The sequence below is a fragment of the Phalangium opilio genome, unplaced genomic scaffold, assembly GCF_054372755.1.
Source record: "Phalangium opilio isolate 3A_F unplaced genomic scaffold, DU_Popi_V2 ptg000093l_1, whole genome shotgun sequence".
NCBI lineage: Eukaryota > Metazoa > Arthropoda > Arachnida > Opiliones > Phalangiidae > Phalangium > Phalangium opilio.
In genome coordinates this window covers 1,394,464-1,417,059 of record NW_028324198.1, presented here as the reverse complement: position 1 = coordinate 1,417,059, position 22,596 = coordinate 1,394,464, and the positions used below count along the sequence as shown (strand labels likewise).

The window sequence follows — 22,596 nt, the reverse complement described above, 5'->3', positions numbered from 1 at the left end:
TGAAATTAAGCTACATGTTGCGGTGCCGTTGACGGCAAGCATGTAATGATTCAACAACCGTCAAACAGTGGAACCTTGTATTATAATTATAAAGTAAGTTTTGTATAATTATTGTTATTCTTTTGATCAGAGTTTCAACTCCATATTTTTGATAGCAATCGTAGATGATAAAAACAGGTTCCTCGTTGTCGATTTTGGTGGATATGGGTCCCATTCTGATGGTGGCATATTTAAATCGTCCTCTTTTGGACAAGCTGTTGAGAATAACGAAGCTGAATTTCCACCGCCAGTCATTTTGCCAAACACCAACATAATTTCTCCTCACGTACTTGTCGGAGGTGATGCATTCCAATTATTACCCAATTTCATGAAACCCTATCTCTAGATGGTCGTCTTTCAAATTCGCAAATAATTTTCAACTATCGGTTAAGAAGAGCTAGTTATATATTATATTAATATTTAAATATTTTAGTTTTGCATTAAATATGTCCACATTTTCAGGAGGTACAGTGAAAATGCATTTGGCATACTAACTACACGTTGGAGGGTCTTCCGAAGACCCCTTCATTTGAAACCAACAAATGTTGAAAAAGTTATTCGAGCCTGTGTAGTTTTACACAATTTTTGCTAATCGAAGAAGAAAAGTTGCAACAAAAACTGTATTATCCAAATGACTTTGCCAATGTTGTTGATAAAACAGGAAAAATTGTTAAGGGCAAATGGCATGATAAACTGAGAGCTGACCCAGCGAAAGCATTTAAAATACCAAAGGCTAAATCAGCAAGAAATTACAGCAGGAAAGTGGCCGAGATTAGGAATAATTATGCGAAATATTTTGAAGGAGCAGGCAGCGTAGACTGGCAATGGGATTTGAAGGGTGTAAAAAAACCGACTGATGAATGAGATCATTAAATTTTATTAAAATATTTGCTAAACTTAATTGTTGTCTTCAATATTATTTATTATGATGTCAATTACATCTCTTTCCCATCGGCGTTGTTTCCTGGGATCAACATCTCTCAATAAACTTGCCGCATAATCAGCGAATGCTGTTGCTGAATCATCAGGCTTATTCAATTGTCTGAATTTAAACATATATTAATTATAAGATAAGAGCAAATATATTAAATCAAAACTCAAGAAAAACTAATTATTTTCTCAGAAAAAGTTTCGGTTCATTCATAAAATTCAGTGAGAATGGCTTTCAAAATATAAGCCTATTTTTAGAGATAAATGCATACACGTCAGTCTTCTCCAAAAGTGTTTTGTTTGAAAATTATGGAAAATGTGTTTCATAATTTTCTGCAGAATATTTGCTGATAATTATTTTAAATACTTACTTATTACATTCCGCCAAGGCTAATAAAACTGAAGAAGGTGGAATGGAATGATGTACCTTCTTTTTTTTTCGATTTTTCTGCAGCTCTGTCATACATCTGTTTCCTTTTGGCCTCGCTAATTTTCTCAGTACTGGCTTCTTCCGAACTCTTTTGATTCCCCTGAGTTTATTTTTGACGATCCAGGGGTTGGGTTATTGAGGTCCTGAATCTCATTATCGTCTTCGTTATCCGAGATTTCTTCGTTCACAATGAATTCTTTACCCATGAATGAGCAAGTGAATGTCCCAGAATCTCCACCCGCAGCCTTGGGCAATGCCGAGGAAATTTCTTCCTCCGTACTCTTGGTCGAGTTATCTTCCACATTTAATTTGGCAGTGGAGAAATTGGAGATGGTGCTAACAATAATATACGATAGTACTATTATTAAAAACCTCACAAATATATAACAGGGTTTGGTTCTGGTTAGAATAGTTTGTGTTTGAAAGGACAACGGTGAAAGTGTGGAAAGTTCTAGGCTACTAAATATTATACATACGGTCTCCTTTTAACTATGTCTTTTAGAAACATCAACATTTTAAAATAAGGCCAGGTAATGGAATCTAAAAGTGAATCGTCGGCTTCTTGCCCACTCTTGGAGGTTGTCGTAAGGTGGTAATGATTTCGAAATGTGTCGAAACAAGACTTCCATTTCTTTTTGCATAGATACTCTAATGAATAAATTAAGTAACATTACTTAAAACTTATCGTTTAATAGGCAATTAATGTGTGTACTCACTTGACAACCCCAGTTCCATGGAAATTTCCTTCCAAGAGTTTTCTGTTAAGTCCCTATCTTTATACTCAACTAAGCCTCGGTTCATATATTTGGATGGTTTTGTACTAATGAAATCAGCGCCTCTTTCACTTCCGCTTCCTTCATTTTCTCGCATTCTTTTTCTAATTTTAGAAGTTCTTTCAACTCTTTTTTGTTTGGTGCCATTACTGTTTGATATCAAAATAAAATATCTAAAATCCTTTTATAAACCGCTGTCAATCGGAGATTTTCACCCTCGTCGTCCTAAACCCAACTGCGATTGGAGGCCTAGTAGTGACGTCAGAACATTTGTAGCTCCGATCGCGCAAAGCTCAAGCAAATATCTATCCTAAATAGATATGAGCTTTAACGAATATTGACGCAAAAGCGTGGTGTAGGAAGCTTCACGCTCACGCAAGAGCGAGAATGAAAACGGGTACCATTTTCGCTTAAGGGGGAGGACGACCGACCTAAATTTCGAATCTTTTTCAAACGATGGCGCTCAGATCTGCGGGGAATGACACAATTCTATCGCCCGTGTAGTAGGTATTATAGTGGATGTTTAGAAGTTTTCCTTCTATAAACCATCCCTGTACCGGAATTCAGTTAACTATTTATTATTATTTAACGCTATACTAACGCCGATAGAAATAACTGTCATGAAGGCTTTAATGTATTGAACAGTAGGTGAGACGAACCTGATCTCGTATCTTTGAAAATGGGGATTTTTTTTTTTCCAAGCGTGGTTAAGATTACCAGTGAAAGGGAAAGGGCGTGCGTTACTGATCAGGGATAGATAGCGACCTGAACCAGAGGGGATGTTCACCTCGACATTTTTCATTAAGGGGGAAGACCACTGAAGACAACCCAAAATAGTTCGAGTCCAGTGTTCAAAATAATAGCCCCATATGGTTAAAATTTTACTCACTTATAGTTTAAACCCTCTCTCCTAGCGATTAAAATTGTTTTCATTATTTTTAACTCAATATTTAAGTCAGAATATTTTTTCCCGCTGGTGAAGTTTTGGTTGTAGTTATTCAAGACCAGCTCTTACAATTCAATACCAAATTTTTTGCCCAATATGTCATGCTGTATCGATTAAAATAATTTTCAATTAAATCCGTCCACCTGACCTGTGAACACCTGAGAATGATACGGGAATTTTATCTTTGGATAGCACAAATTCTTACATTGACCACCATTAAGCGGGTGGTTTGCCCCTCGCGTGACACCGTTGCCCCCTTTTCAATAGAAACGCTTGTAATATCTGTAAAGTTTTTTTTCTTGAAACTACAATACCTAAAAAACTAGAGCTGTACTTCTCTTCCCTATTGAAAGTACATTTAGTATAGCTTTGAAGGCACTGAAGTATTCATCTGAAACATGGTGACATTTAAGAGGGTCTGGACTAGGCCTAATGCACAATAAATGTGGCGCTATTCGAAAGAAGGGATAATTTGAGAGTCAGATAAGGTGTGCGTCTTGCTCCTAAAATGTACACATAGTTTACGGTTAGTGAGTGAACCTTTGCATCATTTTAATACAGTAATGGCAGTGCTGCGTATGCAAAAGTCATACTCTTCTCTCTTAGCTCAGTGTCACCCCCCTACCATACTCTTCTCTCTTAGCTCAGTGTCACCCCCCTACTGGGCGCGTACAGTATCCCCTCTTACAAGAGCGAGCCCAGATGGAGGGATACACAGTCTACGCCCCTCTCTACCGCCACTATAGTAGTCAATTTTGTTACAACGAGATCAGTTTATAATTTAGCAAAACTTTTCCTAAGACTTTATATCGCTAACCAACTTCGAAATTAAAATGTATATGGCAACAGAGTTAAGTCTTCCTTAATCACCCCTAAGATAAAATCAAGTTAATCGAAAAGAAAAAGACCACCAAGTAAAGTTCTTAGTCGCAAAAAGCGCCATCGACATTATAGGAAGAAATATTACGGCAATACCCAGTATCAGACAACGACCACGTCTCTTTTCGACGCCAGACCGTTTGTGAGCCAAACAAAATGTAGAGAGGAAGGCTAGCAGTTCAGTTTCACCAAAGAGAATATAGGGGAGGAGTGGAACCTCCCCCGCTCCACAAGCGTAAATAGTTATGTCTCGCCTAGAGGTCGGCATTATCTAACCGTTATCCACACATTTTGCGGTTATTTATGGTTAATTTCAATGATCAGATAATATTATCCATATGGATAAGTTCGACACATTTATCAAAAAATGTCTTCTGAATAATATCGCTGAGACTGTTATATTGTGTTAATTTATCTCTGGTCACAGTTAAGAAGTATAATTTTATCCAACAGGTGTCTATAAAGTTGTTTTAAACGGAATATGCCGAAGCGAATAAAGGTTATAAATAAGACAAGTAAAAGACACTGACCATTTGCTTTATTTTAGAGAATTTTCTCCCAAATTACACTCATGCATGTACGTTATCTAACATAACGAATAATTTTAAGATTGCTAATATAATAATTTTATTTTTTATTATACACGCATTGATGTTATTAGATATCCGTATTGTTGTCTTTAGACATACATAATGTCGTTTTAACATCGTCATTTTTCCACCACAATTTTAGGGACATCATGGCCGTTATCGTATCCGCTTGCAATCCTCCCCTTTTAGGCTGTATTAGATCCGTTCCGGCGGAAAATGCTCGTTCTGCAGGAACTGAGGTTCCTGATATTGCCAAGTAATCTCTTGCCATTTTAGCCACTGATGGATAGTTGATTTCATTTGTCTGCAATTGCCATATAATTTTTAACTTATTTTGTTCTTCACTTGTTATATAAGAGACAGTCTACATTGTTCTTCGTTTACGAAGTTAGGCATAACGCTAATACAAACCTTCCACCAGTTGAGGATATTCGTCGTTGGAGCCTGAAGATCATCCTTGAAGAATTTTAACAGTTCAGACCCTCTTGCTAGTTTTACGGGACGCTTGGGGTAAAACGCGTATATTCCGGCGCTGTCTTCGCAATTAGCTAATGTTGACGTAGATGGAATAGGACTATTTTCGTAATACGTATTGAAGACATTTAGGACCAGTGATTTGATTATCTTAACTTGAGGTTTGCCATAGTTTGCTTGAATGAAATCCATTTTCAATGTAGGGTCCAAAGCTAATTGTTGTTAGGGGTTATAAACAGTTCACAATTTCGATTAAATTATTATAGTTCATGCAACTATAGCGCACATTGTATAATAGAATAATTAACACATAACTATCATTGCAATTAAATTCAGAGCACATGGACGTAAGTTTTTCACAAATGAACCAACATGTAAGTTTTAAGCTTCGAATATACACAGGATTGTACAAAGGTGAAATAAATATTGTTCTGTACCAATAGCAATCCAAAATACATCCCTATTTGATGCCTCCTGGTATGTCTGAAGCTTTCCCCTTGCAATAGTACAAGCTTCCTCGAAAACTGCGTCCAGTGTGGGATTGTTTAATTTTTCAAGGAGCCAGTGGTAGGCCGGTATTACCATGGAAATAGTGGGATATTTTGCAGAGGATATTAAATTTGTAGCCAAGTCGAAAGCCTAAACCACATTACAAAGAAACATATCATTCTAGGATGAAAGTTCATAGATTAAAAGCACTATTCACAATACAGAAAAACCCCTTCATTATACAAAAAGAATCTAAACATTCTATTCCTTTAGCAACAAAGATGACAATGTGATCACTACGCCATTGACCTTAAGCAAATTTAGTAGCCCATTCAATGTTTCCCATTCGGTTTCGGTTAAAGCAAACTTTCGAAGGTCTTTGTCCGTTTGTATCAACGACTGCAAAGACTAGTAGCAGATGACACAAAGTATTTAAAACCAATTTTATGTAAAAGGCGTATATATTATCATCAGTTATGTAATGGACCTGCTTTAAATGCATTGCTCGCGTGAGCATTGCATAGGTAGAATTCCATCGTGTTTTGACATCGAGTACCACTTTAACATTTTTAATGCCGAAAGACAGATTAAGTTGAGCTAGTTGATCCTCACGCAAACCTGAGAGTCGGATTTTTGCAACTACTGTTCTTATCTGTTAAGTCATGAATCATGTATAAATAAATGGAGCCCCGCCGGAAGCAATGATATTCAAAACCTTTTTAAACAACCTTAGACACAGCATTTCCAACGTTGCTGTCCGTATTAACAGTCTCATCTAATCTACCTTCTAAATATTCTTCTAGAGAGTCAAACGTTGGTTGGGATTTAAGGCGTTTCAACAGTTCTTGTACTGACAAGTTCAGAACGTGTGCAAAGCAATGAACTCTATTTTGTGAAGTAAACCGAATTCCCAATTCTTCACTCATTTTCTCAAGCTCTTCGCTGAATGTATTATTATTAGAGGCGTTGTCCATGGTAATGGCAAGCACCTACGAAGACATCAGGTTTAAGGGAGTTAACAGACACAGAAGGTATACTCCAAATGTCCAAGTCAACGTTACAGTTATAACTGTATGACATAATGACGATATACTAACATTTAAATCGAACCTTTGTATCAGAGCTACAAAGGCGTCACAAATATTTTTCCCTGTATGTCGAACCGGGAAATGAATAAACCCCATTAACTTGTTATGAAGATTGAAGTTTCCGTCGATCCAATGTCCAGTGACGCCCAAAAATGGAATTCGGTTAGTAGAGGTCCATCCATCAAGTGTGAATGACACTTGTCCAGTAGCAGACTACATTATCAATGAAGACAGTGTTTTAAGTTAATCCACCTATATGCATGCCCCCCGGAAAATCACATTAACTTCTATTAATAGCAATAGTTGAATATAAGATGTACAAAATTACTATACCCAATTAACAAGGTGGTTGAATATTACGTTTATATCTAGAGCTCGGCATTTTCTATCCATTATCCACAAATTAGTGGATAACCGATTATTTATAAACAAAGTTGTGGATATAATACGATTTAACAAGCAAGTTCTGTGGATAATTTTCGAGTATGGATAAAGATAAAAGAACGTGGGTAACGGATAGATAATGCCGAGCTCTACTTATATCACATTCGTAAACAAGAGATATACAATGGCCTTAAAGGGAGGGTGAATTGAAAAATTAAAATCAAGCAATTTTTTATTGATTCTTCAACATATAAGACCAGTCTGCGTTACTGGTATTTCAAATTATCCTTAAAATCTGAACCTAATTTGAATTTTAAAATTATTCGGAGGTATTTCCTGAATGTTTCACTATGCAGACTGGTCTTATAAATTGTGGAAGAATCTATAAAAAAATTGCTTGATTTTCCTCTTCATCATCCGTTTAACTGGATTGTTACACACACTATGGGCACGCTAAACCGTATTCTTCACAACTAAATCGGTAGGAGCGGTATTGATTCGAAAACGCAGTTCCTTACGTAATAAAAAAATACCAATTAAACTACTTTAGCAGAATTAATATCAAGGTCAACCAAGATTTTAGTATAAATTATAATTGGATCATTGTCTGGCTTACTTAATGACATAGTTTAAGCTGCAGGTTAAGAATACACAATTATATTTCTCTCAGAAAAGATCATTAAAACAATATTGTTTAAGCAAACTTATAGGAAATTTGCTGGGTTATTAAGATATGTGCAGAAAACCAGTTGAAATATATCAAATAATGCTTCACAGGTCCCAACTTAAGCCTTGGTTAGATGCATTTTCTAAAAGCATATTCAATATTGATATACAGCCCCGCAATTGACCCCCTTCCAATAAAATGTGTTTCCCAGCATTGCGTTTGCGGTTCTTTAATCAACCATCTCTGTTTCCGGTGTCTTAAGTCTTCGATCTCTTTAGTAAAAACTACTATTTATCCCTTTTATAACATACTTTAAATGAAACTAGCATATTTTGCAATTCATTTTCATAACAAGCCATTAGGTTTTCTCTCAAAACCTTAGCGGATTGAGGGACACTTTCAGCAATTCTTGTATTCTTGGGATTCATAGATCGAAGAAGGCTTTTAAATTGTGGGTGTTCAACGACGGTAAAGGGTTGATCATTTTCCACCACCCAATGATTTAAGCAATCATTTGCATGGTCAATGACAGCTTTACTCGGCTGTAATGTCATAAGTATTAGTGTAATTAAACGTATTTTCACCAGAAGAATTGCTCCTACCATGAAAGTACTCCATTCACCCACCACATCTGGATGCTTTTTGTCTAAATGATACTTAAGGTGGCTTGTACCTTGGTGCTTTATATTATCCTGGATTTTATATTTTCCGCTAAACATGAGAATAAGTATCAACGTTTTCCTGCTTGCAAAACTTACAAGCAAAGTGCCAAATTGTGACTTAGACCACATTCAGCAGTTCAGCCATTCATGGTATACATAGATCTAAGACTAGGAAGGCTAGGAAGGCTAACTACATCCCTACTTCTTTCAACTAAACTGTATTTTGTGAATGTGCTTTTAATTTATGTTATAGGACATTAAGGAAAGTATCTCTTGTTGAGGACCCATCTCTAACGCGCGCGCTTAGTTGTTTAGGACGTTTCGGTTAAAGACCTTTCGGTATGCAGGGCGCGTAAAATGCCGTTGCTTACAGTGCGCTGAACATCTCGACGCTGGTAACACACAATTCTAACCAATCTTAATCTTTCTTCAAATTATACAATAAAAAGCATTTTTATTTCAGTGCAGATATGCCAACCCGTAAACTATCGAACGTCAACGGCTTTTATACATTCAATTTAAACTTCGCTGCAACCCTATCAATACCAAAACGTCCGTTAGAGAGAACAAACCCCACCGACATTGACCATGCCCAAACCTTTGAATCCCTATTTTGGACGGATCCAAGTGTTATGCCAGGTATGAATTTAGTATGAACAGAAGTCCATTAAATTAGCCTAGGAAGTAACCCAAAGCGGGGTTTTGGATTCCCCTCTCTTGTGTAGCAATACTGACATTCGCCACCTCGCGGTAATTTTTCTCAGATCTCCTTTTTAGGTGCGACTCGTACGCCAAAATTTGCCCCATTGACAGAGTAAAAACTATTAGCTGAAAATGAACACTGTCTCTCTAAAGGGACCGGAAAACGCCCCCTTCCACTGTAATACCGAGCCCTCTTTAGCATAGAATCAGGAGAAGGGATGGGGGTGTGAATTTTGGAATATTCAAGGTCATTCAGTTTTTTATGACTCTTCATAAACCTATTGAAAAGAAAAACTATTTAACGACCGTGGCCGTTCCTTTTTTTAAAGCAAACAATCTACCCTTAAGAGATACAGCGTTCATGGACTGAAGAAGTCACGCCTCACTCACGTCAAGAAATACTTCCTAGAGAGGAGCTCGAGATTTCTAACAGGGGAAAAATTTAACCCCCTATCCATGTAGCTAGAAGGAGTTTTAACCCAGCAGAGACGTACGCTATACCAGCTGTTGTAATTGTTCACTTCGTAGGCTAATTTAATGGACTTCTGGTATAAATAGTAAATACCTTGTATATGATTGTTATTTCACACCAAACCGTCGATCGATTATATCTGTTTATTAGAGTATTCTGCAACCTTATGGGTACTTACAAAGCTACGTTGCTAACTTGTATAATATATCTCTTTAGAATGGTTCTTATGTCTAACGCTGCATTATCGTAAGGGTCTCGTTTAGGCACTATGCTTAATGACTTTAACCGAATCGAAAAGACTTATTCAAACATATAATATGTAAAACGCAAAACTTACTTCTCACAATATTTGCATATTGCCATTCCGCCAGATATGTCAAAATAGTTCCATACAGGACTTCGTAAATTTCGCTTTTTTTCAGGCTCACAAATTTCATCCGCCATACTTTATACTCTAATAACTACTGTTGAAGTCTTATCGCGCAGCCCGGCAACTACGAATTAATTTGATTATCAAAGCTACGAACTCGAAAACTTGGTTCTTTTAAGATACATACGGTGGGAAAATAACGTAAAAAATTATATTTTTTTTGGAAGCAAAAATAGGCTTAAACAGATGTATCCTCGCATAAATAAAATATCTAATGGAAAATAAAGCAAATGTTTTTTATAAAGAAGGTGCAAGGTGGACAAAGTCTACGAAGGGCGTTTATTGTGAAATAAAAAAAGTTTAGTCGATTTCTAATAACATTGATTACAGCATGAATGACATGGATAATTGTTTGAATAATTCAGGTTGAAAACATATTATCAAAACAATTATCCGTGGATGAAGCTTTCAAAATGTATCCATGGATAACGGTTGACGGATTGCCGACCTCTAGTCTCGCCTAAATTATACTAGCGGTACGAGGGAGTTTCCGGCACAGTAGCGCCACCTACATACCATTTAATGCCTCAAACGGAAATGCCTCGGTACTGCGCGTTGAAAAAGCGAGACAAGTTTTGCCCCATTTTCCACTCCTCCCCTATACTCTCTTTGGTTTCACTCGTTACTTGACTAACTCGGCTAATTTCAGAGGGCCTGACAACACTGCACTGCAGTTAAAGCTGAGAGGGGGAAAAATATCTCTAGCCCTTTTAGTGGAAGCTATCTATATTTAGAACAATAAAATAACATAAAAATTACTTTAAATTAATCTAAATCGATTAAAACTGGTTGTATTTCTGACTCCCTTTAATTATTAAAAATCATTTAGTAAAGTAAATTTTATTTGAACTTCCGGGAGAGGGTCAGTGAGGCCTAATTTCAAGAAGGATAAACTAGAATTTTGTTGGTGATAAGCGGGAATAGCCCCGAAATCCACGAGCAGCAAAATTCTTTGACGAAGCGAATGAAGCCTTTTTAAATCGCATTCATAGTCTCCCGTATTAACCCCTCCCCTCGGTAGTTCTGTACAACAAAAGAACTTCAAAATCTCGCAGCGGGGGCCAGACGACCAGTTTTACCTTTGCCTTTCGTTCCGCCAGTCTTTATGCCAGCATAGAAGGAAAAATTCTACATAGTATGAGAAGTTCAGAGTTTAGCCTATACCCAGATAGGGTGCCCTCTAGGAATTAAGTATTGAAGCTGTCTAAATTTGAAGTTTTTCGGGTGCAGCTCTTTTATTAGTGGACGGATTTAATTGAAAATTATTTTAATCGATACAGCTCAAAATTGTCTTTCGAATGACATATTGGACAAAACATTAGGTATTGAATTGTAAGAGTTGGACTCGAATAACTACATCCAAAACTTCACCGGCGGGAAAAAATATTCTGACTTAAATATTTAGTTAAAAATAATGAAAAATATTTTAATCGTTAGAAGAAGGTTTGAACTATAAGTCAGTAAAATTTTATCCGTATAGGGCTATTATTTTGGGGACTGGACTCGAACTAAAACGGGCTATTTTGATTAGTCTTCAGTAGTCTTCCCCCTTAAGCGTTTTGCTTGAATTTTTAAAGCAAAAGCGCGCTTTTTTACTGAGAAAAGCTTGATTGAAAACGAGCCTAGATTAAATGAAATTACAATAAAAGCGCATGCCAGGCTAAGCATGTAAAACATTAAACTAAATTACAATAAAAGCGCATGCCAGACTAAGCATGTAAAACATTAAATTAAGATAAAAGCGCACGCCAGACAAAGCATGTGAAACATTAAATTACAATAAAAGCGCATGCCAGACTAAGCATGTAAAAAATTAAATTAAGATAAAAGCGCACGCCAAATTTTGCGTGTTATAAATAATAAATGAAATGAAACAAATGATGATTGAGAAAAGCGCATGCCAAATTAAGCGCGAAATAAATAATACATGAAATTAAGCAATACAGTAATAAAAATAAGCAATACAGTAATGAAAATGTACAATGAAAATGTGCAATTTAAAGGTACAATGAAAATAGACAATGAAAATAAGAAACAAAATAGAAAAAGGTGCGTCTTAAATTAAGCACGAAATAAATTATAGAAAACAATTTGCATATCAAGTTTTGCATGCAATAAATAAATAAAAAAAGAACCAAAAAAAGAGGACTTCACGGAAACATGCGTGCAACTAAGGTTTTCAACGCTTCAGCCTGGACCATTGCAGCCTCAGCCTGAAGCTTAGCAGCCTCGGCTTGAATTATAGCTGCCTCGGCTTGAATTATAGCTGCCTCGGCTTGAATTATAGCTGCCTCGGCTTGAATTATAGGTGCCTCAGCCTTCAACCTTTCTGTTTCATGTTTGTGCTTCTCATTTTCGGCTTTTCTTTCCATCTCAAGTTTCCTATATTCCAGCCTGGCCCCTTCTTGTTCCAACCTCACCCGTTCATTTTCTGCCAGAACTCCCATTACGGAGTGAAGGTGTTTTTCACGCGCATTAGCTTCATTGGCAGATACAAGAAGCTCTTCTTTGAAGGTTAAAGGTCTCTTGCGACTGTTCCTGTTAGGCAATTCTGCTGTAAAAGAATTGTGTTCAGTTATGATACCAAATACTAAGCAGCGGACGAACACACTGTAAGTGTACGATGTACGTCATTTATCCGCTGTTGTGCTAATGAAACTATTTCATTTGCAGAGCAATGTCTTTTACAAGTAAATTCTCGCAAGATAACAACGAATGTTGCGACAAAAGTTAATGTCATCTTGTGAGGTTCAAATGTTTAAGAACAAAACAAGGTCATTATTTCCCCATTTCATAGATAACTGTGTCGAGGATTATGTTCGATACCACAGCAGACGGTACCAAACATATGAGGAAATTACTATTAACAGGTAACGTTATGATAAACGCCTAGCCACGGGAGTAAATTACCCAATTCATAGAACACTGATAGACATCCGTATTGTATAGTATCCGACTTACAATTGGTATCAGACAGTGGCGGTTGGCCATCACTGGTGGTTCCGCTAACAGTTGTTGAGCAACTTGCCTCGGGATCTTGGATAATAAGGAATTAATTAATATTATTCACCATCTGTGTAATATGTCATCTTACCAAAGCTGGTAAAAAAGGTTGACACATCTTGCGAAAGAGTCGGATTGATCTTGAAAGGTAATAAAAATATTAATTTGAGCGCTTGTTAAAAGAAATAAAATTCGCATGAACAATGAGCGAGAGGAAATTTGTTTTCACGCTAAACAGCAGCTTAATCCATACATACTCTGTTCCAGCTTAGGTTGTCACCACGCACATACCTAGGTCTCTATGTGACAAAGCGTTGTGCGTGCTGACAAGAGACGAAGAAATACTGATTTTCAGCATCTGAAATCTCGAGATTTTAGATCCTGAAAATCAGTATTTCTTTCGTCTCTTGAAACAAATTTCCATGATATTAATATAGACGGAAAGCTTTCAGACATACTGGAATCATTCACGCTTCCAAATCCCTCGGCGCAACTGACATCCAAGACGTCGTGGCGACTATTTAACGGAAAAACAAAGAACTTGGTCATATTTTTATGTATTGAATCGTGTTAGTAACGTAATATGTGTAGGAGTTAAACATTGACGTGGTAATTGAAACATGAGAGGGAGCCAAATGGCAGCCAAATATTGAAACGTGTTATAGGACATGTAGGAGAGAATTTGTATATACAAACACTATACAATAAGTAGCTGGTTTGGGCCTTTTTGAAATGTCTAATACATTGTTCGAAACAAAAATGTCATTTGGTCATGAATTATCTCAACAATTGCCATAACAATGTTACATTTAGACCTTTTGAGATTACTTAAAACCGGTTTTTATGTGTCTAGTTGATAATGTTGTATTGTATTGTATAATAAGGATCAAAGCTTTTGCCTATGAAGGGATATCCACACGAAGCGTATGGCCTTAATGTTCGTAAAGCGTCAATTGAAAATAAGCAACATATTGCATTCAACTGGACATTTGGCAAGTACAGGTAAACTACCCGGTCGCAGAGTTGCATTTCTACTGGGAAATCTTTGAAAGCATATGACTATTATGTTTATATGACAAGAAATTACTAGTAAAGTGTATTACAATGGGAGACGAAGTCACAAATATTGGCATTTTCAGGATTGTTTATGAAACTATCAGTGAATGTAGGTAAGGTAAGTATTTCACAACTGGGCCATTTGCTACAGTATGTGTAGGTTACTTACACGACTTCGCAAGGTACAGGTTCAGAGGAAGAGCCGCAAGACGTTTTGCTGTAAATGTAAAAATAACTCTGTTTGTAGTTACTAGACCAACAAGTAACTTTCTACAAATGTCCTGGAACCCTCCGAAGAAGGGTTAGGTCACAAACAACATTGCATAATTCCTCAAGGTGCTTGCTTTTACGTCTGAGAGCCAGTTGGCCTTGTAGTAAACAGGTAAAACAAATTATATGATTTCAGGCCGAATTTTGATGTAAATCCATCTTTTAGAGCGGACACTTAACTTTAAAGATGCAATAGCTATTACTGCCAAGAAGGAGTACACTAATATTGTGAAGTCAATGTTCATGGACAGAGCAATTCTTGCAGTTTAGGCTCTAGTCATTTAGGTAAAATGCACCGGAATGTCGGGCTTGAAATACTTATGTCGCAAGCATTACACTTTAGGGCCTTGATTTACAAATAGATACAATTACGCAATAGGTACCATTAACAACAATATCTAATAGGGAAATTGTACGAATAACCGCGGAAAAGACCACTTCACACTGATTACTTATGATGCTCTTGAAATAGGGAAATTAATTGGAATAGTTAGTTTAACAGAGATAAAAATACGTAAATAACACGTTAGGTGACACCTGTCATTGGATGGGACTGTTTGTACAAACAATAACAATAGGATGTGGACAATTCTGAAAGAGGTTTTTCGAAATGTAAATGATCTCATTTATGGGTTAGTGAAACCATTTTAACTCACGATCATTTGCAAGAAGTTCAAGAAGTATCTTAATGTATACTTGTACCAAATATGGACCTACGCAATGTGTTTACTATCCTTACCATATATTGTTGGATTGCAGAAAGTCACTTACGTTTCAGGAAATTGTGGCGCTGATGAAGGTCCTGGAAGAGATGCACTAAAGGGCACATTGGAAAGTTCGTACCCTCCGGCTATCCCAAAAATGGAGGCCCTTGGAATCAATGCGGCTAAACGAGACTCAATCGGTGTCAGTTCGCTAGCACAATTAATTCCTCCACCAGTCTTTTTTGTTTACATGGCTCTTGTAGCCACTTTATTTTTAAGTGCACTCTTTAGAGCCGCCCACTTCTTTCTAACTTCCTCACCAGTGCGCTTTTGCCCACTGATGTGGTTCAAACGATCAGCAATCGTTTGCCACATTTTTCGCCTCTCCTCCTGAGATTTCCCGTACTGATTATTCAGCAGGGAGGGCACTGCCTCAAGTTGGGAGACAAGACATTCCATTTCATCATCAGAATAAGTCCCCTTCCTAAGTTTTGGTGCCATTTCTTAAGCTATATGGCTTACTAATTAGAAACAAATGTTAGCAAATCTAGAATTTATCAAAATGCATCTGCCAAATTGGAGTAAAATGTATCAACGTTGATAAATGAACAGTCACATTTATTTTTCTATTTCACAATTTCATTTATTTTTGTATTTTACAAATTACTCATTAAACGTAAATGCAACCATGACAAGGGAAGACAAAACGATTAAAACAAATGGTTGTTGAAAATTAAAAGTCACATTTTAAATATTATCGTAAAATCATCATTATTACATTACCTTCTCTTCGCAGTTCGGCTGTACGTTACACGTGCAGTAGAGTTGAAAGAAATGAAAGTTTGTGAATTAGTTAAGTCTGTTTAACGGTTTAGGCGCTAGATGGCACGATACACCGAACAGTAAGGTCAAAGGTCTCTTGCACTGACCTTTGAGAGTTAAATGCACTTTCAAGTTGTGTTAACTGGCTTTGCACCGAAATATAGTTACGATTACATAAAGAACTGTACTGAGCCAGAATGTTCAGGCCCTGCCCATACGGACATCCAATCAACAGCCCTATATCAAAATGGCGTCGTCAGCATGATATCCAACCAACAGCCCTAAGTTCGATCCTGACCGACCAATCCGCAAGCTTAAGTCTGGGGGAGGAGCATACCTTTTCTGCAGAATACGGCCCCTGAGCCGTTATAAAAATTCAAAGGATTTGTTGGTTGGGTCTATTGCGCATTTTCTTATTCTTTAACGTGAATCAATCGCCATATATACCCTAAATTTACAAAAGTTCGGAAATAGGTGTTCGCTAACAATAACTATGTTTAAAATTAATTTAGGAATAAAGTTTCTTAAATAGACTTATCTATAGTTAATGTAAAATACTGACGATTAAAATAATTAATATCAGTTATATTTATTTAATTATTTAAGATAAACTTCTTTCTATGTAATGACACAAGTGAGAGTTTATATAGAACGAGTAATGGAGATTGCACCTGAAATGTGAAACACTAAAGGCATATCAAAGTTAATATAGAACGAGTAATGACGATTGCATCTGAATCTAACACCATAAGCGTATCAAAGTTAATATAAAGCGAGTACGATGAAAAGATCTCTTACAAAACGATAACAATTTGATTTTGCAGAATTCTAAATGAAAATATTTTTAATATGTTTCTGCCTTACGATTCTTTAAGTAGTTGTGTAGCTATAAAGCTCTATCTCATCTCAATATTCCAGGACCATCTTTTAATATTAATATTTCAAATTTGGTGATTACTTTTTAATTCAACTTTACTACATTTATATATAGTGTAAACGTAAATTTAGACTCCACTGAAAACATGGATGTTAATACTGTATCTTTAATTAAATAAGTGATGTTACGATTTGGTCTATGAATTTGGCCTTCTTTCATGTCATTTTTAGGAGGCCTTAACGGTATAGAGTGAGCCGAATGTTAAATACACAATTAAGTGATAGATATTATGTCCTACAAAGGGATTATTGTGGTTATGTTGTAAAATATTTGACACTTCAACCTATACAAATGCACTTGGCAATATGTGATTTATGATATTTATTTCCGGTTTTTCTCATTGGCCGATTGACTTTTGTTTTAAAAGTATTTTTTTACTGAAAATGTTAGCCCTCGTCTCGACTCGGAGAGGTTTATTTTGGTTTCCCAACTAGTTCACTACTATTTTGGAACTCTCCGTGGTGTAGTTTAGTCAGAAACTAAATTTGATTGGGTTAGTAAAATTGTAGCATCTGTAATAATTTTGTTTTTATTGATGAAGAAGGGGAGTGCTTATTATTCTCTTATAAAACATGTTATGTTTTTATGTTTTCTTTCCTTATAAACCTTCATATCGATTTTATACCGTGCATTAGGGTCTGGATTTTGTCGCATATTCCAGAGGATTACGTACTTTTTTACTCTGAAGGGGATATTTTCCGGGGGATTATGTCAAACATTCGATTATATTTTACAAAATGTGCATTCAAAATGATTCTCAATCAGACAGCCTAGCAGAAGAGAACTGTCGCAATAAAAGTTAAGGAAATGTGCCCAATTTATGCACAAGAGAATAATTTTCTTCTTTTAAAAAAGGCCCCAATAAAATCCGGTTTAAACCAGCAAAAAAACATACCAGTGATCTTTTCCAGAAAAATGCGGAATTTTGCCAACCCTGATATTCAATTCACGCTACTTACAAATATTATTGCCAAATTAAGCATTTATGCAACATTTATAGTGCTTTTTAAGACAATCTGACGAACTTTTAATATCACTTCTAAGTTTAATCGGGTTAAAGGTAGGAAATATTGCGCCAAGCATGTCAAACTACTAAAAAATGGAGGGAATAGGTGTTAAATATTTAATTTTTCTGTAATTAGCAAAAATTTTGATTTGTAAAACCAGGGATAGATTTATTTTTTTAAGACGGAAATGACAACGTTTGGCCTTTACTTCAGTTCGACTCATAGCCGAGTATGAAGCTCCTTCCTTCAACACGTAACCAAAAAATTAAATTATCTTATTGGCTCACTAAAACTACGTATTGGTGACGTTGCTGACAAGGAGGGCCAAAAATACGTAATCCCTGTTTACCTCTGTCGCTATGGCTACGACCCCTCTTGCTTTGTACAGATAAGCGTCTTCACAGGGGTTCAAAATGGAGCCGTCTAAAAGCGAGGGTCCGGAAATTATTCGGGATTTTTTTGTAATAGCAATTAAGAAGGTACTTAGTGAATTTGGAGTACATCTGTAAGGGTGAAAAGTGTTCGCTTATTCTTTCTAAAGCCAATCATGTCTACTATCCTCATAATTTTGTAAGCGAATTTGATGAAATTAACCAAGGCTTAGCGAATGGCCAGGAGTTTTGTGAGCTTAGTGTTTGGTTTAAACAGAAGACGGGAATTATCAAATTTGTTGTGGTTTTACGAAAACGAAAATAGGATCTAAAGCGCCTTCTAAGTTTCTAACATACCTTGAAAGTACATAGGAAGAACATTTCTGCTAAATGTGCAGGAGTTCTCAAAAATTACAATCCGAGCCCATTCCAACTTGCCAGACGAAGGGGCAGACAACGTTACATAACGGTGACTAAGGTAGCATTTCATCCACTTTCATTCACCCAATTGTCATCTGTCCGGAAAGAGACACTGGTATTTGTTATAAGTGTGTATATGAATACCCTATTTTGGGGTTATGGGTTAAGAGAGGGAAGGTTAGCGTATGTTCAGCTGACCAGCAGGATTGGTTAGAAAGGCTTGGTTCTATTAAAGCCAATTAAGAATAAGAGCTAAAACGAAGAATAAAATGATGTAGCTCAATTAGGAGATGTTTAATTGGGTGAATCGGAAATGAGCAATCAGTTATTGGGTGAAATGAAGTTTTGGGAATAGTGCTGGAATTAATTTGGGTAAAAAGGTAATCTTGCTTGTATTTTAGACAAAATTAAAATTCACTTGTGAAAATCAAACGCACTCGCAAATAACAAAAAGCTTGGGACAAAGTTTTGGATCTAACTCAAGATTCAGATAGAACATCGATACTATTGAAAAGCTGTCAGAGGGTTGACTTTCAAATTGTTCAGGAGCTGCCGAAGTAATTGAAACCAAATAGTTCGCGTAGAAGACTGGAAGCGATGGTTTTACACATAGCCCCTCAGGGAACAACTTAAGGTGCAGTCCCAAGGGAAACCAAAAGTGGATGAGGGAAAGATTGAAATGGCCTTAGAACCTTTGTTGAAAAGCGCGGACATCAAAGGTTCACCGATAACTATTGCGTTTACAAGTTACGTATGGACTTGCAAATTCTCGACTGACATTTATACTCCTTGGTTTAACAATTGAGGCCAGAGACAGACAAAGCTGTTTGTCAATGGCCCCTGTAGGTCTCGCGCTAGAGACCTTTTTACGCTCAGCAGATGGGATATTAGGCTGGCAATCGGTCTTCTGACCGGGCACTGTCGGCTCAATAGGCATCTCCATCTGATGGGCCTTGCTGACGACCCTTTCTGCAGGTCGTGCCGGGAGAAAGAATAAACTTCCTCTCGAGTGAAACTGCTTTGCCTCGCTCAGACTAGAATACTCCGATTCACACACTGTGGAACCCTTGCGAGTCTCCTCTATCACGGTGGAGCGAATTTTCCGCTTCGCCGCGGCTACGGGTCTCTTCAAGACCTGATTATGAGGGTGCACAATATGCCTCTGGCACCGGTGCTAGGGCGGGAGCCCCCCTCTTTCAATAATAATAATAATAATAATAATAATAATAATAATAATAATAATAATAAAAATTGAGGCGATTACAAGACAAAATTGTGGTCAAGGGTCGTTACGAATTTTGGTCTTCCTACTCTTGCTAGCATGTCTTCTATATTAGGCAAGGGATAAGGGTCCTTAATGGTAACCTGATTTAGTTTTCTATAATCAATACAAAACCGATACGGTTTACCCCGTTTTGTTTCATCAACTAAAACTACGGGCGAAGCCCAAGGAGATACGGAGGGTCTGATTATCCCGTCATCTAACATTTCCCTTACATGTTGTTCTATTATTTTCTTTTTCTGGTCATTAACACGATAAGGCTGAGATTTTATGGGCGGACTATTTCCCGTATGAATCTCATGGAAGATTTGTCCTGTTCTTCCTACTTTATCCGAAAACAGCTCAGGAAATTTCAATTAAAGGGATTCTAATTGATGACGTTGTTCATCAGAGATAGGGGCTGCGGAAACTGCGTCCCTAATACTATTCACAATCTCCTTATCTATAGGATCCTTTTCAGATGGAATTGAAAAAGGGATCTTTAGGTTACCCACTAAACATTGAGATGATTCAAAATCTAAATTGACCCTGTTTTTTTCAAGGAAATCTTGACCCAATATAAAGTCACTATTGAGGAAGGAACTATGTAGAATTGAAATTTAAATTGTTTCTCACTTTCGTTTGACTTAAGAGTAAACTCTAGTTCGTGAGAACCTTTTGTAAAAGTATAGCGGCCGTCGCCCCAAACTACACAATCTAATTGTTCATCTTCAGGTAATTCTGAAGCATTTCTATATTTACAAATTTTTGCCACTGATCTAAACTGACAAAAGAGGCATCGGCCCCACTATCTAACTTAGCGTGAACTGTCGCGTGTTCAAAAGTAACGGGAATGGTAACCCTTTTATAAACTGAACCTTTCCTGACGGATTCAATCCTCAAGGGAAACGCGACAAGCTTTTTGGTAGGGGAATTTATTGGGCACCGGGAGAGGGACCACGAGGGACCTCTCCCGTCTGGGCTTCCCCCGACTTGCTAATCTTTTTTTTTTTTGACAGTCGGGTGCAAGATGACCTAGTTTTCGGCAATTATAACATGTGATAGTACGTGTAGAGGGGTAGGACAAGGCCAATTGACGACCAGGGGACTTAGATCTCTGGTTATTATATCTATTATAAGATCTTTGACCTCTATTGGAGTTGTTAGCCTTAGCTTTGGCTCTAGGTTGTAAGGGATATTTCCATTTAGGAGAAGTAGGAGGATTACAAGGGCTTTGACAATGCCCGGGGGAACACTGACTATGGGCGGAGCCCTTATTATCTGGGCAAGAGGACTCGGCTGTAACCTTAGGTTTAGGGGGTGATCTCCTCTTTTCCCTTTTTTCGGCATTCTTTTTCCTAACTTCAACTGAGCCTTAAAATGTCTTTTAAATGTCTTCCAAGCTAAATGAGGATGGGCAGGGTTTGAATTACAAATATCGTCATACTGACGGATTAAATCCCTGTACCAATACAAAGCATGCCCTCGTAAAAGGAGAGGCAATGCAGCTAACCTATCTTCATTTGATAGCTTGTGGAATTTAGCATATTCCTCAAAGCGGCTAAGAACTCTGAGGCATTATCACTCGAAGATCCCATAAAGGCTAACCTTTCTGGCGGTTCGATAGGGACTTTTTCCGTCTGAGGAATAGTACTTCTATTTATTTAGGAGGGTAGATCCCTCACTAACTTATCCAAGCTAGTAGCTATAGCTTTATTTATTGCTACATTCTGAGCTACGGCGTTAGCCTGTGTGGTTGAATTATCAGCCAAGGTTTGGAGTAAGGGTAACATAAAGGATCTTAATTCCTCATCAGTAGTATCTGGTCCTAATTGAGGGATTCTTCGAGACGGAGACATTTGAGTTCCGGTTGTTTTAACTTTAGGATTAGGTAATGTGGTTGTAAAACTAACTTTAGGCTTATCACTTTTGGATTCTGATTTAGGAGGAACAAGGGAATCAATCCCAGTTTGAGGAGGGAAATTTGAGGGAGTAGAGCTTCCCTTAGGGGCAGGAATGCTCTTATGCGGGAATAATTGATAGGGAGAAAATCCCGAAACTGAAGAGGCTGCAGTCCTCTTTCTCGTATCAAAATCTTCTTCTTCCTTCTCTTCTTCAAAGCGAAGAATCTGGTTAAAATCCTCCAAAGGATCATCTGTTTCTGGCGGTGCTAGCGTGTCGCCATCGTCCCCCGCAGAGGCAAACAGATCTTCCCTTGATTTATCTTCCCCTTTTCGTAAAATAGAATCATCCTCCTCATCCTCAGATGTTCGAGACGGCCTCCATGTGTTATTGTCCGAGTAGGCCATTATTTATTTAATTTAGTTAAGTTTACAATGGTCAAAATATTCAAATAAATTATGTTTATACAAATAATCATGTAAGTTATCTAAATTCAGTAAGTTTATACAAATAATCATGTAAGTTATCAAAATTCAGTATATTAATTACAAAGATAATTTTATTTTTAATTTATCATTTAAATTAATTATGATTAATTAAGATTTAATCTAATCATTGTCCAACGTGGAAGCCAAGGCTTAACACCACAAGGGGGGCGGATATACCGGCAATGATAAACTGTTTTTTACGGGACTGACCGATGCTTAAGGCCTAGTCTTATCTAGTCGAGTCCCTGTTCGGGCGCCATTTTATGTAACCCTCCATAGAAATTAACTAAGGGAGAATCTCCCGAGGGCCATAAAGACAACTTACTTAAATAATCGAAAAATAGAAGAAGAGTCTTCTAATACTTTATTAATATAAAGAAAAAGGGATAAACCCAACTAG

The 22,596-nt window shown here is 37.1% G+C and overlaps 4 protein-coding genes across 6 annotated transcripts; 1 reads left to right on the top strand and 3 right to left on the bottom strand.

Annotated features, from left to right (window-relative positions):
* Positions 1-1,464: 1,464 nt before the first annotated feature.
* LOC149640178 (uncharacterized) lies at positions 1,465-2,576 on the bottom strand. The gene is made up of 4 exons (XM_089850624.1): positions 2,548-2,576; positions 2,116-2,321; positions 1,876-2,047; positions 1,465-1,735 (listed from the first exon to the last, which is right to left on the bottom strand). The coding sequence occupies exons 1-4, from the start codon at positions 2,574-2,576 to the stop codon at positions 1,465-1,467; spliced, it is 678 nt and encodes a 225-aa protein (XP_089706750.1).
* Positions 2,577-5,228: 2,652 nt separating this feature from the next.
* Positions 5,229-6,931, bottom strand: LOC149640177 (uncharacterized). Of its 2 annotated transcripts, XR_016372200.1 has the most exons (3): positions 6,648-6,931; positions 6,038-6,539; positions 5,229-5,958 (listed from the first exon to the last, which is right to left on the bottom strand). XR_016372200.1 is itself a non-coding variant. In XM_089850622.1 (2 exons), the coding sequence occupies exons 1-2, from the start codon at positions 6,732-6,734 to the stop codon at positions 6,270-6,272; spliced, it is 357 nt and encodes a 118-aa protein (XP_089706748.1). In that variant the 5' UTR covers positions 6,735-6,931; the 3' UTR covers positions 5,229-6,269. The 2 variants fall into 2 exon arrangements, 1 of the variants encoding a protein (XP_089706748.1); XM_089850622.1 differs by having other exon boundaries at positions 5,229-6,539.
* A 75-nt stretch (positions 6,932-7,006) lies between these two features.
* Positions 7,007-9,997, bottom strand: LOC149640176 (uncharacterized). Its single transcript, XM_089850621.1, has 3 exons — positions 9,863-9,997; positions 8,292-8,400; positions 7,007-8,231 (listed from the first exon to the last, which is right to left on the bottom strand). Exons 1-3 carry the CDS (start codon positions 9,967-9,969, stop codon positions 7,977-7,979), a joined length of 471 nt encoding a protein of 156 aa, XP_089706747.1. The 5' UTR covers positions 9,970-9,997; the 3' UTR covers positions 7,007-7,976.
* A 4,555-nt stretch (positions 9,998-14,552) lies between these two features.
* Positions 14,553-15,479, top strand: LOC149640175 (uncharacterized). Of its 2 annotated transcripts, XM_089850620.1 has the most exons (3): positions 14,553-14,569; positions 14,815-14,916; positions 15,063-15,479. In XM_089850620.1, the coding sequence occupies exons 2-3, from the start codon at positions 14,901-14,903 to the stop codon at positions 15,380-15,382; spliced, it is 336 nt and encodes a 111-aa protein (XP_089706746.1). In that variant the 5' UTR covers positions 14,553-14,569; positions 14,815-14,900; the 3' UTR covers positions 15,383-15,479. The 2 variants fall into 2 exon arrangements, with proteins under 2 accessions (XP_089706746.1, XP_089706745.1); XM_089850619.1 differs by lacking the exon at positions 14,553-14,569 and having other exon boundaries at positions 14,805-14,916.
* Positions 15,480-22,596: the final 7,117 nt, after the last annotated feature.

Excerpts from the sequence above, each read along its gene's own strand:
- LOC149640177 (XM_089850622.1), bottom strand. The coding sequence starts at position 6,734 with ATGGGGTTTATTCATTTCCCGGTTCGACATACAGGGAAAAATATTTGT. Across the intron at positions 6,540-6,647 it reads TACAAAGGTTCGATTTAAAT|GTGCTTGCCATTACCATGGA; the intron begins GTTAGTATATCG and ends ATGTCTTCGTAG.
- LOC149640178 (XM_089850624.1), bottom strand. The coding sequence starts at position 2,576 with ATGGTACCCGTTTTCATTCTCGCTCTTGC. Across the intron at positions 2,048-2,115 it reads CATGGAACTGGGGTTGTCAA|AGTATCTATGCAAAAAGAAA; the intron begins GTGAGTACACAC and ends TTTATTCATTAG. Across the intron at positions 1,736-1,875 it reads GACATAGTTAAAAGGAGACC|CACCATCTCCAATTTCTCCA; the intron begins GTATGTATAATA and ends TATTATTGTTAG.
- LOC149640176 (XM_089850621.1), bottom strand. The coding sequence starts at position 9,969 with ATGGCGGATGAAATTTGTGAGCCTGAAAAAAAGCGAAATTTACGAAGT. Across the intron at positions 8,401-9,862 it reads ATATGCAAATATTGTGAGAA|CGGAAAATATAAAATCCAGG; the intron begins GTAAGTTTTGCG and ends TCTCATGTTTAG. Across the intron at positions 8,232-8,291 it reads GTGAATGGAGTACTTTCATG|CCGAGTAAAGCTGTCATTGA; the intron begins GTAGGAGCAATT and ends ATGACATTACAG.